This window comes from Cololabis saira, chromosome 21 (assembly GCF_033807715.1).
Source record: "Cololabis saira isolate AMF1-May2022 chromosome 21, fColSai1.1, whole genome shotgun sequence".
Classification (NCBI taxonomy): domain Eukaryota; kingdom Metazoa; phylum Chordata; class Actinopteri; order Beloniformes; family Belonidae; genus Cololabis; species Cololabis saira.
Window position 1 is genome coordinate 7,223,153 of NC_084607.1, and position 14,978 is coordinate 7,238,130.

Sequence of the window (14,978 nt, forward strand, 5' to 3'; positions counted from 1 at the left end):
CTGAGTGTGTTTGTTGGGGTCCGTAAGGACCTGAAATCCTCCCAGAGGCAACAGGTCAACGTGGGATGAGAGGACAGAGAGAGACTTTCAGGATTTTTATTCCTACCTCTGTTTTGAGTCACCGTCTTGTTTATTTAAAAGAAAAAAAAGAAAATTGTTGACACGATTCTAAGTTGTTGTTTTGAATACTTGAGGTTTGCACTTTTTCCTTTTTCCCAGCAGGCAAAACTCGAGTTTGGAGGAGATGGACCGGGATCAGAACCAGGATCAGGATCAGATCCAGCACCGGAATCAGATCAGGCACCGGGATCAGATCCAGGATCAGATCCAGGACCGCGATCAGATCCAGGACCAGGATCAGATCCAGGACCGGGGTCAGAACCAGGACCAGGAGTCCAGCAGCAGGACCAAAGCGGACTCTTCCTCCGCTGGTCTGCAGGTCAGTGTTCAGGTCCACGTTCCCGCTCTTCCTCGCTCTTTCTGTTGCTGCTGATCATCCAAACGCTTTATTTCATTGTCAGTAGCTTCTTTTTTTTGTAACAAAACTTTATTGAAAATATAGAAACTCTCAATATGAAAAAGAAAGGAAAATAAAAAAATGGGGATTCTTGTAAGGAATACAAAAAACAAGGCGCTCTAAGAATTAAAAGGTGCATATGAATAACAAAATAAATTATTATATATCATTTAAATTCACATAATGGAGCATAGAAAAGGAGAGGAAATATTAAATTAGAATAACAAATAAAGAGCAATGTCTAGACTTATTTTACTTGTATTTTTGTTTTCTACTTTTTTGAGAAATGAGAAAAAAATCTTAAAATCATAAATAAAACCCCGAAAGGAGGGTTTACAATTTCTCCATTTGGCACATTGAATATGGGTCAAAGACGTATAAGGCCTTTGAGTAGCCCATTTTTAAAATACTTAAAATAAAGATATTTTTGGCCATTTTCCAAACATTTGAAATGTAGTGTACACATACATGTATGTGAAAACTTCAAACAAAGGTATTTTAGTGTTTTTAAACCTTTAAACCGTCATTTGGGGCGACCATTTATCTCAAAATTGATAGATTTCCATAACAAAATTTATATTTTAATAAGTATCAGTAATTAAATTAACTGTTCAAGAAAGATAGACACATTTTTCCTTTCATTTTTTGAAAACCATTTTTAAATACATTCTATCCATAATGGCAGTGTCACCCTCTTACTTACTCTAAAATTCATAAAACTGATTTAAAATGTGTACAAGGTGTATCCACTTATGCATGCTATACCAATAATTTATATTTGAACCAAAACTGATAGACATTCAATTTTGAATTTGATACAGAATTGCCATTTGTTGGTTACCCCACATGACAGGTGGTCACCCCACATGATGCTTTCAAGTTTAATCAAATATAACAGGCTAACAGTTAGCTATATGATCTAAGCTAGCTACTTCTCACCACATATCACTAACAAATTTACCTTCAAAATATAGATTTGCAAATAAAACGAATTATTTACAGTTTTAGGGTGGTCACCCCACATGATATCAAAATGTGACGTATACACTGCAGCAGTTAGAAAGAGGATTTATTTGTTATTTGAGAGAGACTACTGACCTGCAGGTTGTCTCTCTGGGACCCTCATGGAGTAACTGGCTGATGCAACATCCTCTTTGAGATGATTGTCAATATAAAAGTCCCTCAATTGTATTTTTTTCATGGTCACCCCAGATGATAATTCAGACAATGAACATATTCGGACAAGATTAGTTTGTGTATTATGATTGAAATGTGTGTACAAATGTTCCATAACTTTGTCAATAAATCTTAAACAAGTTTGAAAGTATGCCCAATAGGGCAAGCATTATTTTTAAATTATTTTAATGTGATTTAAAACCAGTTGTCCAAACAGAAGTCAAGGCCGGACGGTCACCCCACCACATGATGTTTTCACACTTCAGATGGCAGAAAATGACCAATAACCAACATGTTTAAATAAAATAAGAGTGGGCACATGTAGAAGGAACGTATTAGACATACATGTTATATTTTTTATTAATTTTTATGTTTATTATTAGGTAAAAAGTTCCATCGGACAGAAAAAGTAAGCGTCACGTCTTTGACCCATATGGTACTTACCCAGTAACAAAATTATATTAATAATATCAGAAAAAGAAAATTCCAAATCACCCATGAAGAAAATTATATGGCTTAATTCAAAAGGTGGAACATTATTAATTTTAAGAGAAATCCAATTGTGTGTGTCTGTCCAGAAACAATGAGACAAAGGACATTTATAAAACAAATGATCCAGTGTTTCTTCATCCTTTTTGCAGAAGGAACATTGATCTACCTGAAATTTAAATCTTTTTAAATAAATTCTGCCTCAGAATAGACCTTATTCATAATTGTAAAATGTACTTCTTTAACTTTAGGCAAAATAGGCCATTTAATAAATTGGGAATGCGCTTTGTTTAATGTGTTTATATTTACCATGCAAGAATCATTTCGAGTTATCTTTCTGCAAAAATCATTGAACAATCTGGATTTAAAAACATTACAAATAAACTTGTTACCACACTTTTTATCAGTCAGAGTACATCCTTCCATTAATAGATTTGGTAATACATTTGAAGCTGTATTACACCAAAAAGTTCTGAATTAGGTGAATTAATGGTAGCGGAATAACGCTACATATTTTGTTATTGTTGAATTCTCTCTGAGAACAATTGAAATTATATATTTTTTGGAAATCTGTCTAACTTAAAAGAATCCCTTTACTAACCATTAAGTCAGTTACATATATAATGCCTTTATCAAACCAATTACTTTTAAATACTGATTTTCTACTAATTGTAATTACTTTATTGTTCCATAAAGTTGACTTATGAGGAGAGAAGTTGTGCACAAATACCATTTTCCAAAAACTAAGTATTTGTTTATGAAAATTAGACAACTTAATGGGGATCCTGTTCACATCAAAATCACATTTCAAAACGAAATCTAGACATCCTATCTTCTTAAACAAAGATCTTGGGATGTGAAAACACATGGAGTTTGGTTGTGACAGACAGGCTTTTATCCAGTTCACTCTAAATGTGCCGATCATAGATTGGAATTCTGGAGCTTTAATAACACCATTGACATACTCCTTAACCAGCTGGGATCTTTTGATGTAATGTGTTTTATTCCTCCGCAAGAACTGGAAAATTACTGTGTTGGCTTTATTAAAGCAGCACAATGTAACTTTCAGCTTTTGTTGAGTTTGGCGGCTCCTTTGGACAAAAGCGGTAGTGCTTTACCAGAAAGAACACTACATTTCCCATGAGCACCAGCACGTACTGCCAGAAAGATCCTGTTCCTGTCGCGTGCATTTGTTTTTTTTAGAAGACGGGACGGACTTTCAAAACTACTTTTCTGTTTCACCAAGTGAACAGACGGAACGCAAAAAAAGGATGTTAAACTGCTGGAAAGGAACTGGAATTTATCGGGATACCTTAAACAAGGAAGCCAGGGAGCGGTATATGGAGAAAAAATGATTATTAACAGTTTGGATCCATATGAAATCCCTTCTAAAGAGTGGAGGTCCTCGTCGGAGCTCCACTCTTTAGTAAGGACATACTGCTGCAGTTTCTGCACAACCAACGTCTTAGTCTACCTTGTTTAGGAGTGTTTGGCAGCTGCTTTGGTAAATGTTTGACTCGCCATGTGTTTCAATAAATTTGTATAATAGTACAATATACAGTACATGTTTTGTATTACTCTTACTTTTTTCTTTTTTGAATGCTATATTATCCTGAAGAGGCTCCGAGGTGTGAGCAATATTTTTGTTTTCCTCGTGAGATTATTTTTTTCTTCTGCAGCTACAAATAGAGTTAATATTTTTTCCTCAACAAACTAGTTTTATCTAAAGATTGGGGTTAATCGCACTGCCTACCATGCTCCTCAATTCACAACAGAGAATACTTATGGGCCGATAAGCACCGCAGTCCAGGGGGTCTCTGCCCTTTTTAGGTAAAACTGCAATAGTAGCTTGTGTCATCATCTCTGGCAACCTCCTGGCTACAAATGTTTCTTTGTATACTGAACCTAGTATGGGAGTTAACTTTGCGGAGAAGGCTTTATAAAATGCTATGGGGAAACCGTCCGGCCCCGCTGCCTTGCCACTGTGCATAGAGTTTATGGCTTGAGCGATTTCCTCTGGTGATATGGCAGCATCAATATTAGCCCGAGCTGATGGCTCAATTACTGGAATGCTAATTTTGTCTAGGAAATCATTGATTTCCGAAGTCTCAACATTGGACTCTGATGTATAGAGGTCACTATAAAACTCTCTGAACTGACCTCCTTGAGCCAGCTGTTGTGAGATGGAGGGAGAACGTGTTTCCACTTAGACTTCTTATACTGTTCAAGTGGAAACACGTTCTCCCTCCATCTCACAACAACTGGCTCAAGGAGGTCTTGACTCATATTAAACTTGAAAAGATCAGGTTCTCACTTTCAAGCTCCGGCAAAGCCTTTGACAAAACCTGGCAGCCTTTCATAGACTATTTAAATAGGACTACCATTCACCCTGAAAATAACTGAAACGGAAATAATTAGACATTAAGGGACCAGATACCCCCCCCCCCCCTGTCTGTTTGTTGTGGTTATCATTTTTTTTTTTTTTTTAATATATAAGTTCCTTAGTTTTCACCGTTGTCCTTAGTTTTCATTTTATTTCTCATTTCATTTAGCTACTTATCTATTCATTATTTCTTTTGTTTTATTTTCGATTTGGGTAGAGTGGGTGGGTAGGGAGGGTTGGCAGATAATACGGGATTGTTGGAAGCCGTTCTGGCTTATGTTAGGATTTCTGTTGTTTATTACCCTTGTAGCACCTTTTATACAACAATTGCCAACAGAAACGCTTTGCCACTTTGAATTGTTTATCGAATTATGTTTACTGTTTCTGTATGTGAACTGGAAAAGAAAAAAAAAACAAATAAAAAGATTTGTAAAAAAAAAAAAAACTCTCTGAACTGATCATTAATGATTTTAGGATTTGTGGAGGTCTCTCCTGATGTTATACGAATTTCTGGAATAGCTCTGTCTGCTGCTGCCTGCTTAAGTTGGTGGGCAAGGAGTTTACTCGACTTATCACCATGTTCATAAAACTTCTGCTTAGACTTAAATAGAAGATGTTCAGTATGTTTTATAGACAGGTTATCAAATTCCGCTTGTAGCAGTAGACGTTCTTTATACAATTCAGGATCGGGGTCAACAGAATATTTTTTCTCTACATCAGCTAATTTAGTGGTCAGTTCTGTAATACGCTTGGTTCGTGTCTTTTTTTCCGAAAGCCGAATAAGAAATAATTTGTCGTCTTAAATAAGCTTTGAGAGATTCCCAAATAACAGTAGAAGACATACCCGGGGTGGAATTAATCTCTAAATAAGTATCAATGTGACCGTTGAGAAATTTCCTGAAACTATCACTGGACAGTAATAGGGGGTTTAGTCGCCAGGTGCGCTGGGGTGCTACGCTGTTGGGGAAACACATGTCCAGCTGGACTGGGCTATGATCAGAGATTACTATATTGTAGGGTTGCAAACGGGTGGAAAATTTCCGGTAAATTTCCGGAAACTTTCCATGGGAAGTTAAGCTGGGGAATTTTGGAAATATTCCAAATTGGAAACTTTCCATGGGAATTATGGGAATTTATGGGAATTAACTGGAAATTGGGGGTAATTTAAACAAACTGTATCATATCCAAACATAAATGTAAATATTTATTTAGTCATAAGCAGATATCCATGCAAGATAATACAAAAACATGACATTTCAACAGATTTATTTGAGTAGAACTTTAGTTTTTATTCTTGTATGAACAATTATTTTAATGAACAACAAAAACATGAATGTTGAGTAAATACTAACTCACCCCACTCCCCCACCCAATCAAAAGGTAATGCAAGTTAAACATTAATACCATTATAGATCAAATATATTTACCCCATAATATTATCAAAACTTACTTGACTTTATATAGTCCGTGGGCTCAAATGTGTGGCTTCAATAGTCTTGTGCTTTGAGCTCAAATGTGTGGCCTCCAGGCTTCAAGAAATCACCTGTGCATGTGATGGAGGAATGCACAGTGCATGTAGGGGGTGTGGCCTCAATAGCCCTGCAGTAAGCTGTGTGCATGTGATGGAGGAATGCACAGTGCATGTAGGGGGCGTGGCCTCAATAGCCCTGCAGTAAGCAATGTGCTGTGTGCATGTGATTGAGGAGTGTACTTGCATTAAATCTGGTTGTTTTAGCCAAGACTATGCTACAATATATTTCCCCCAACTATATTTAAGTTCCCTGTTAAGGGCCAACCTTCAATTCTGTAAATTTCTTATTTATTCCCGTTAATTCCCATGGAAAGTTTCCAACTTTGAAAATTCCCGGAATTTTGCAACCCTACTATATTGTGATATTGACAATTTGTGACAAATGGGAGAGAGCCACTATCAAGGAGATAGAAATCGATACGGCTGAAGGAACGATGGACATGAGAAAAATATGAGTATTGTTTAGTGGTGGGATTAGCCAGCCTCCAAGGATCTGAAATTATACGCATCCATGAATGATAAAACTACCATACCGGATTTGGAAGTTGTACTGCCGGGTCTAGGTCTGGATTTATCTAAGTCTGGATGTTGAACAAGGTTCCAGTCCCTAGCCTGGATCAGGTAATGAGTGTGGAGGTCTGGTAACTTTGCCATAAAACGAGAGAAAAACTGTGCATCGTCCCAGTTGGGACCATAGACATTAGCCAACACCACCTGCGAGCCAAAAAGATTACCAGAAAATATCACGTATCTGCCGTTATTATCTGCAATCACTGAAATAGGAACAAAAGGGACCCCTCTCTTTATCAATATGGCCGTACCTCTAGATCTATTATCAAATTTAGAGCTAAAAGTCTGCCCAATCCAACCTCTTTCAAGTTTGGAGTTTGGTCGCTCGTGCGGAGATGTGTCTCTTGTAAAAACATAATATCTGCACCCAGCGATTTTAAATGCGTAAATACACGAGTGCGTTTAATTGGATGGTGGATCCCTTTAATATTCCAACTAATAAATCGGATTGAACCTAAATTAGCAATATTAGGAGACGCCATAATGCAATAATGAACCTGATTAAAGAAAAAAAATCAAGCATGACCAAACTGTTAAATGTGCAACCAATCTTAAACATACAAAAATAAAATAAAAGGGGAAAAACCCAGAAACCAAAAATGAGAAAAAAAGAAAAAAAATGGGATCCGAACCCCCTGTGCAGATCTCCAAACCCGTGGGAGATCGCACATCCTTCCTCTGCGCTAGAGAAGGAAAGGCACATATTGTGCTAAAAAAACAGGGAAACCGCAAGGCAAAACCGGAGAAAAAATGAACCCAATGCGGTCCACAGAAGCCGTATTAAATGTAAACCTCAAAAGGCACAGGCTGTATTAAAGCATGATATATAATGGCGTCAAGGTGGATGATGCAAAAAGAAAAAAGCTTAACCACAAGAGCTGGAAAATGCTGACATTAAATAGAGAAAAAAAAAAGAATTCAATTAACCCCTATACAGAGAGCATAATATCAGTGTAGTAGAATGGGGGAAATAAAAACAAACAAAAACAATAGAACAATAATAAAAGTCCCTTAGTTATGAAGAGTAAATGTGAAATGACGGGAATCAGTATTTCTATCCCTCCCCCCTCTCCAAAGAGACAGAAGGGCAGAACAGTACGACCAAGAACAGATTGTGCACAATGCTCTCTAAACCCATATTCAAACATGAAAAAACAAAGCATATAACAAAATGGATAAAAGGAGAACTCGTACTATGGTAAATAGGAAACAATCCCATTAGTTGTAGAGACAGAAGTAGCAAAGATAACTAGAACAAAAAAATAATAAAATAAATAAGTAACTAAGATAAAATAAAAAAAATAAAATAAAAAAGAATGATTAAATTAAAAAAAAAAAAATAAATACATTTAAAAAATAACAAAAATAAATGAGAATTTTAATTAAAAAAAAAACAACAACAACAACAACAAATAAATAAAAAATAAATAACTAAATAAAATAAACAAAATTAAAAACATGGTTATACTACAATTGGTTTTAATCTATCTAATGTAACTACTGTGGCTGGCATTTATTGATGTTTCTGTGTTGCTGTTTCTGTTGCAGTTACACTAAAATACTTCAGCTATAGATACCTAAATTATCCTTATTGCGTCAAGGTCTTTTAGCTCGCTGTCTACACTGTGTACCGCACACACAAGGTCACGCCAGAAGAAGTGCTGAATGATGACATTTTGAGTTTGTACAGAATCTCAAGGAATTTCTATGAACAATTTATGATTTTGTTCTGAGAGTGGGTAGCTTTAGCCTTTCACACTTTTGTTTTGACATATTGAGATGTTTTATGTGAATACTTCTGGCTGTCAAGAGCCATTGATAACAGAACGTGCTTAACATAGCACTCAGGCATAAAACTCTTCATTGTTTCACTGCGAACATGACAGAAAGCACTTTACTTGAACTGAAAAATGATTGGTCAGGTCAGCCAACAACAGGATCTAAGTCTTTTTCTCTTTCCTTACAGAAACATAAAGCCAAAGAGAGAAAAAATAGGAGGGATAAAGTCCTCACCACTTCACCAGGCCTGAAGGTCCGAAAGAGGATTCATACTGAAGAGAAGCTGTACAGCTGTGAACAGTGTGGGCGAGCTTTTACCCGACAAGATCATCTAAGGAGTCATCAGCGTATTCACACTGGAGAAAAGCCATACAAATGTGATCAGTGTGGGGCAGCTTTTACCGATCTAGGTAATCTAAGGAGTCATCAGCGTATCCACACTGGAGAAAAGCCATACAAATGTGATCAGTGTGGGGCAGCTTTTACCCGACAAGGTCATCTAAGGCGCCATCAGCTTATTCACACTGGGGATAAGCCTTACAGATGTGATCAGTGTGGGGCAGCTTTTACCACGTCAGGTAGTCTAAGGAGTCATCAGCGAATTCACACTGGGGATAAGCCTTACAGATGTGATCAGTGTGGGGCAGCTTTTACCATGTCAGGTCATCTAACGAGTCATCAGCGTATTCACACTGGAGAAAAGCCATACAAATGTGATCAGTGTGGGGCAGCTTTTACCAGGTCAGGTCATCTAAGGAGTCATCAGCGTATTCACACTGGATTTAAGGGTTACAGGTGTGATCAGTGTGGGGCAGCTTTTACCGAACAAAGTAGTCTAAGGCGTCATCAACGTATTCACACTGGAGAGAAGCCTTACAGATGTGATCAGTGTGGGGCAGCTTTCATCGAGCAAGGTAGTCTAAGGCGTCATCAGCGTATTCACACCAGATAAAAAATGGTCTGATCAGTGTGGGGAAGCTTTTACTCGGAGAGCTCAGTTAAAGGTACCAATTTAGACATGTTATGATGTTCTGAGAAAAAAAGAAATCCGGAGTTTTGTTTTCAGTTTCAACTGAAAAATGTGTTTCTTAAATTTGATGTTTATGTTCCATCATTTAAATAAAAAGGTTCTTTGTTTCCCTGCTGGATTTCAGTTTCCTGCTCACTGCAAACTCACAACAAGACATCAGTGTCAGAATATTAGAAAAGAGTCACACAGTAGTGCGTTTTTCATGTGGTTTTTATCCCCATATGTATTATTCTTGCTGGATTTAATTTCTGCAATAATTCTAAAATAACACCATGACATCTGTATTTTGTTCAGCTGATTCACACTAGATAAGTGAAGTCTGTGTTGTACTGCCCTCATTCTATTGAACAATTCCCTTTTATTTAAAGGGGACCTATTATGAAAAACACTTTTTTTCTTGTTTTAACATATATAAAGTGGTCTCCCCTCACCCTGCCAGCACAGGGGAGACAAAATACCATGAATTTCTGCAAGCTCTCTGACCCCCGCCGGACAGAGTCCCCCAGTGTCACGTGGTTTTTTTTGAGCCGATTAGAATCTGCTCCCGTCGTGACGTCACGACGGGAGCAGATTTCCAGAGGTTCAGCCTCCGCTGCTGAAACCACGCCCACAACCAGCTCTCTCCGCTGCTGGAGCGGTCCATCCTTCAGCCAGTAGGACGCGGCGCCGCAGCGGAGCGGATCCGGGTTAAATCATCCAGGTTCCCGGGTGGTTTGGGAGCTGGGTCCTCGGGGGTCTGTCCCAGGCTGGACCAGCTTCACCCTCCGAGATTTTCAGGCAAATCTGTCGGTTTGATCCCCGGTAACGGGCGATGCGCCGCGGATGCGCTCCGGAGCCGATCTGTGCGTCCGCGGTGGGGTTGCAGCGCCCGTCGCGCAGCATCGGCCGGGCAGATCCGGCTGAAATTCCGCTGGTCGGTCCCCGGGAGTCCCTGCTACCAGTCCAGGCCGGTTCCTGCGGTCCCGGCCGGTCGGAACCACTCAGATTCCCCCGTTAAAGCCGCGGTGATGCGCGCTGCTCCAGCAGCGCTGCTCCCGGGCGCCCGGCGTGGCTCCGGGGCCAGCGTTCAGCATCCGCCGGGTAGATCCGGCTTAAATAGTGCATAAATGTTATTTATATACAATTCATATTTTATTTTGACTTTGAAGAAAGATAAGAAAGATAAAAAAGCTGTGTTTGTTTTTTTTTTAACTGCATGATGCGGCCACGTGTCCTCTCGTTATTCTGCTTATCTGGATTTCTTCAAAGACCCCGTGTGAAGCTTGATGTTGGTTAATTTCTGTATGATTATCATCTAAAAATATCAGATCACTAAACTATATGGGGTGCATATAGACTAATGTGGTGTTCATCTGACATGTACATAACATGTAGATATGAATATATGTGAATGATGTATGCAGATATGAGTATGTATGCATGATTTAAATGTAGCATGAGATATGAGTATGCAGGTGTTACCGGCCTCAGACCTAGGGGTTATCTGAGTCGGCACAAGGTGTTCACAGGGCAGGAAGCACTGTGAAAACACGAGGAACAGCACGCTGTTAAACTTTTGCTTGCACGGTCAGCAGCGGTTTATTATTGACTGCTTCAATAATCAAAATACTCATTTATAACATCAGTATCAAAATACTGTTCAACAATAGCTTTCTTTTGAGTTCACAATAACATACAAAATACAAATAAACCAAATAATACCAAAAATTCACAGTATTCTCCTTTAAACAAAAAATAAAGTGCAAAAATAAATAATCTGTAGTCTCATTCCACACATAGAACTGTAGTAAGAACAATAACCTTACATATACATCAAAAATACCTTTCCTAAACCTCATACAGTTTACATTCAGTGGTGTTCATGACTCAACTATATTGTAAACAAATGAAAAATACGCTTCAAACGTTTTTTCAGGCACACGACGCACGCACGCACGTGCACGCGCACCACGTGTGTTTTCTGTGTGGGAACACAATGGAGAAACTTTCTCTGGCCGCAGCCGTGATGAAACTTCATCAAAACAATAAAACTACCGGTCAAAACTCTCTTTAAATACTCTCAAAACGTTACCAAACATGTCACTGACAGTTCACATAAGGTTTTAACATCCTTCGGAATGTCTAGATAATACTTATTTACCTGTGAAAACACGAGGAACAGCACGCTGTTAAACTTTTGCTTGCACGGTCAGCAGCGGTTTATTATTGACTGCGCATGCGTGGGACTGTGACTATCTCGCTGTTTCTCTGTGATTCACAGGAGCGCGTGGGCGCCATCTATAGACTTGGACGTCTAATAGCATGTGATACCACATACATAAGTGCAATTTTGTTACATTAGTTCAAAATAAATCTAAAAAAATGGGGGGTGCATGTTTAATGCTAAACTATAAATAGAGGCTATTTCTGAACCCTCTACACTCTCCCCTGCTTTAAGAGATGTCTCCGGACATCTTAGAACCAAAGAAACAATCAGGTAGTAGTAGTAGTCTGGAGAAAAGTAATCTGTCTAGTCTGTGTAGTGTCTGGTGAGTCAGTGGGGTCAGTCAGTGAGTGTCTGTCAAATCCTAAAGCTACTGTCAGTCCTCTGTCCTAATAAGTCCATACAGCTGGGGTAGGGTAGTAACAGGTTTCGGGCAGGACAGGGTAAGGGGTCATGGGGTAAGGCACACATGTGAACATGGCGTTTGCTCCAGGTCTCCAGGGCTGGTACGATGGTTGACCGAAATGTTCATATGTGAATCTTTCTCTGGGTTTTACAGTACGGGTAGATCTCCTCATCGGTTCCTCTCCAACTCGTGGCTCTGCGTCAGGTTCAACCGTTTCTTCTGGAACTACTGGGCCTGTATCACCCTCGTCCTCAGTTATCGCTTGTCGTTCCTGGACATCCTCTGCAGGCAGTGTGTCTGCTGGTGGTGCTTGTGGTCTAACCACAGCTTCCTCTTGCTGATGCACCTCACCTGGTTCTGTTGTCTGTCTCATAGGTTGGAACTCTGGTGCTATAGCTCTGAGATGACGGTGTGGTTCAGGTTGAGGTGTTTGATGTCTGACTATCCTCCTTGTATACACAGGTAACGGTCGGAGGCTGTAGGAATACCCTTCCTCTTCATCAGAATCATCAGTCTCCTGCTCTGCTGCTTCTCTGTTGTTAGTCTGTCTGTTTCTCTGTTTTGTCTGTTTCTTTTGTGTCTGACAGGGCTGGTCATCTTGTTCAAATGGCAAGTCATTTACAGGTAGAAGGAGGTTACGGTGCAGTACACGGATATTTCTGTCTCCCTTTTCTGCCTGTACTTTGTACACGGGTCCGTCTCCCACTCTTTCAATGACTCTGTGAACTTTCTCCTCCCAGTAAGCACGGAGTTTGCCAGGTCCACCTCTCTCGGACAGGTTCCTGACAAGCACTCGATCTCCTGGCTGAAGAGCCATCCCTTTAACACCACGGTCGTAGTATTTTTTTCCTTTTGCTGAGGACTTTTGGCTATTCTCTGAGGCGATTCTGTATGCGTCTTGCATCCGAGAAGCCCATTTCTGTGCAAATTCCTGTCGACTGGACACGTCTCCCTCAGGTCTAAGATCGAATACTAAGTCAATAGGCAAACGTGGGGCTCTTCCATAGAGGAGAAAGAATGGCGAATAGCCCGTTGCTTCATGTCTCGTACAGTTGTACGCGTGGACTATGTGAGGCAAATGGTCTTTCCACTCAGCTTTTCTTTCCTCTTGGAGAGTGCGGAGCATCTGTAACAGTGTTCTATTCAGGCGTTCCACCGGGTTTCCCTGCGGGTGGTATGGGGTGGTTCGAGAATGGGAAATGCCTGACAACTGCTGGAGTCGCTGGAATAGATGGTTCTCGAACTCCCGACCCTGATCATGGTGTAGCTTTTCCGGATACGAGAAACGTGGAATAAAATCATTGAAGATTTTCTCAGCTGCGGTTTTGCCTGACTTGTTTTTAGTCGGGTAGGCTTGTGCGAAGCGCGTGAAGTGATCTACCAGAACTAAAATATACTCAAAACCTCCTTTACTTGGCTCTAAGTGAAGGTAATCAATAGAAATAAGCTCAAATGGGGCACTGGTTGTTATTGAACCCATGGGTGCTTTTTCTGGGATGGTGGGTCGTTTCTGCTTAATACAGGAACACTGGCGGATGACATAGTCGTCTATTTCACGCTGCATGAATGGCCAATAGAACCTTTGTCTTGCCAGATGGATCACTTTGGCAGCCCCGACATGACCCATGTCGTCATGCAGGTGTTTGAGCACGGTCGACTTCAGCTTACTGGGGAGAACGAGCTGTTTCCATTTTCCTGCTTGCCTGTATAGAATTCCTTTGTCGAGTTTGAGTCTATTCCATTCATGTACGAGTCTCCTTGTCTCTCGTGTCATTTGTCTTTTGTCGGCATCATTAGGATTCCATCCTCTCCTCTTCAATGTCATCACCTCATTGATTGACGCATCCTCCTTTTGAGCCGCTTTGATGTCATCTGGGGTGATGGTTGGAATTGTCGCAGGGGGATCTTCGTCACCACCAGAGGAGAGTTGCAGTGCTGCCATCCATGGCACATCATTCTCGGCCACTGCTTTGTTCCCCTGCCATATGGTAGAAACAACATCTGGGGGTAGAGTTTCAGTGTACTCCCCTGTGTGACCCTGAAGCTTAACGGGATACCTTGAGAGTGTGTCAGCGTCAGCATTTGCCTTGCCTGGCCTGTATTTTATGGTGAAATAGAAATCTGCCAACTCACCCACCCAGCGATGTCCAACAGCGTTGAGTTTGGCTGTGCTTAACACATAAGTCAGGGGGTTATTGTCTGTATACACGGTGAAGGTGGGAGCATAGTAGAGATAATCCCTGAATTTATCGCAAATGGCCCACTTCAGTGCCAGAAACTCGAGCTTACCAGAATGGAGATGGTAATTCTTTTCTGCGGGCGTGAGTGTTCTGGATCCATAAGCGATGACACGGAGCTTTCCTCCCTGCTGTTGATAGAGCACAGCCCCCAGACCTTCATTGGATGCGTCAGTATTTAATACAAAAGGCAAATTAAAATCTGGGTAGGCTAAAATGGGTGGATTGGTCAACATGTCTACCAGGCGAGAAACCACAGCACTGTGTTCGGGGGTCCACTGGACGGGTGTATGAGAGGGGAGCTGGCCAGACTTTGTGACTTTTCTTTTGGGTGCAGCGTTGTTACCTTTAGTGGGCCTCTGGTTGGGCTCACTGGGACCCTCTGCAAGCTTGAACAGCGGCCGTGCAATTCTGGAGAAGTCCTGTATGAAGGATCTGTAATAGCCTAAGAAGCCTAATAGACCTCTGACTTCTCCGACATTCTTTGGCTCTCTCTCTTTCAGCTGCAACACTGCTTCCAGGTCTTTAGGGTCTATTTGGACACCTTCACTTGTCACTAGGCGCCCAATGTACCTCACTTGTCGTCTGAACAGCTCACATTTCTTTGGACGTAACTTGATACCATGCTCCCGCAGGCGGCGGAGCACACGCCTCAGG

The 14,978-nt window shown here is 40.5% G+C and overlaps 1 protein-coding gene across 1 annotated transcript; it reads left to right on the plus strand.

Moving 5' to 3' along the window:
* Positions 1-364: 364 nt before the first annotated feature.
* LOC133422569 (zinc finger protein 239-like) lies at positions 365-9,397 on the plus strand (the record flags this gene model as incomplete). Its single annotated transcript, XM_061712586.1, has 2 exons — positions 365-439; positions 8,633-9,397. Coding segments are annotated over 2 exons (840 nt in total), but the record flags the coding sequence as incomplete, so codon positions are not given.
* Between the last annotated feature and the right edge of the window lie 5,581 nt (positions 9,398-14,978).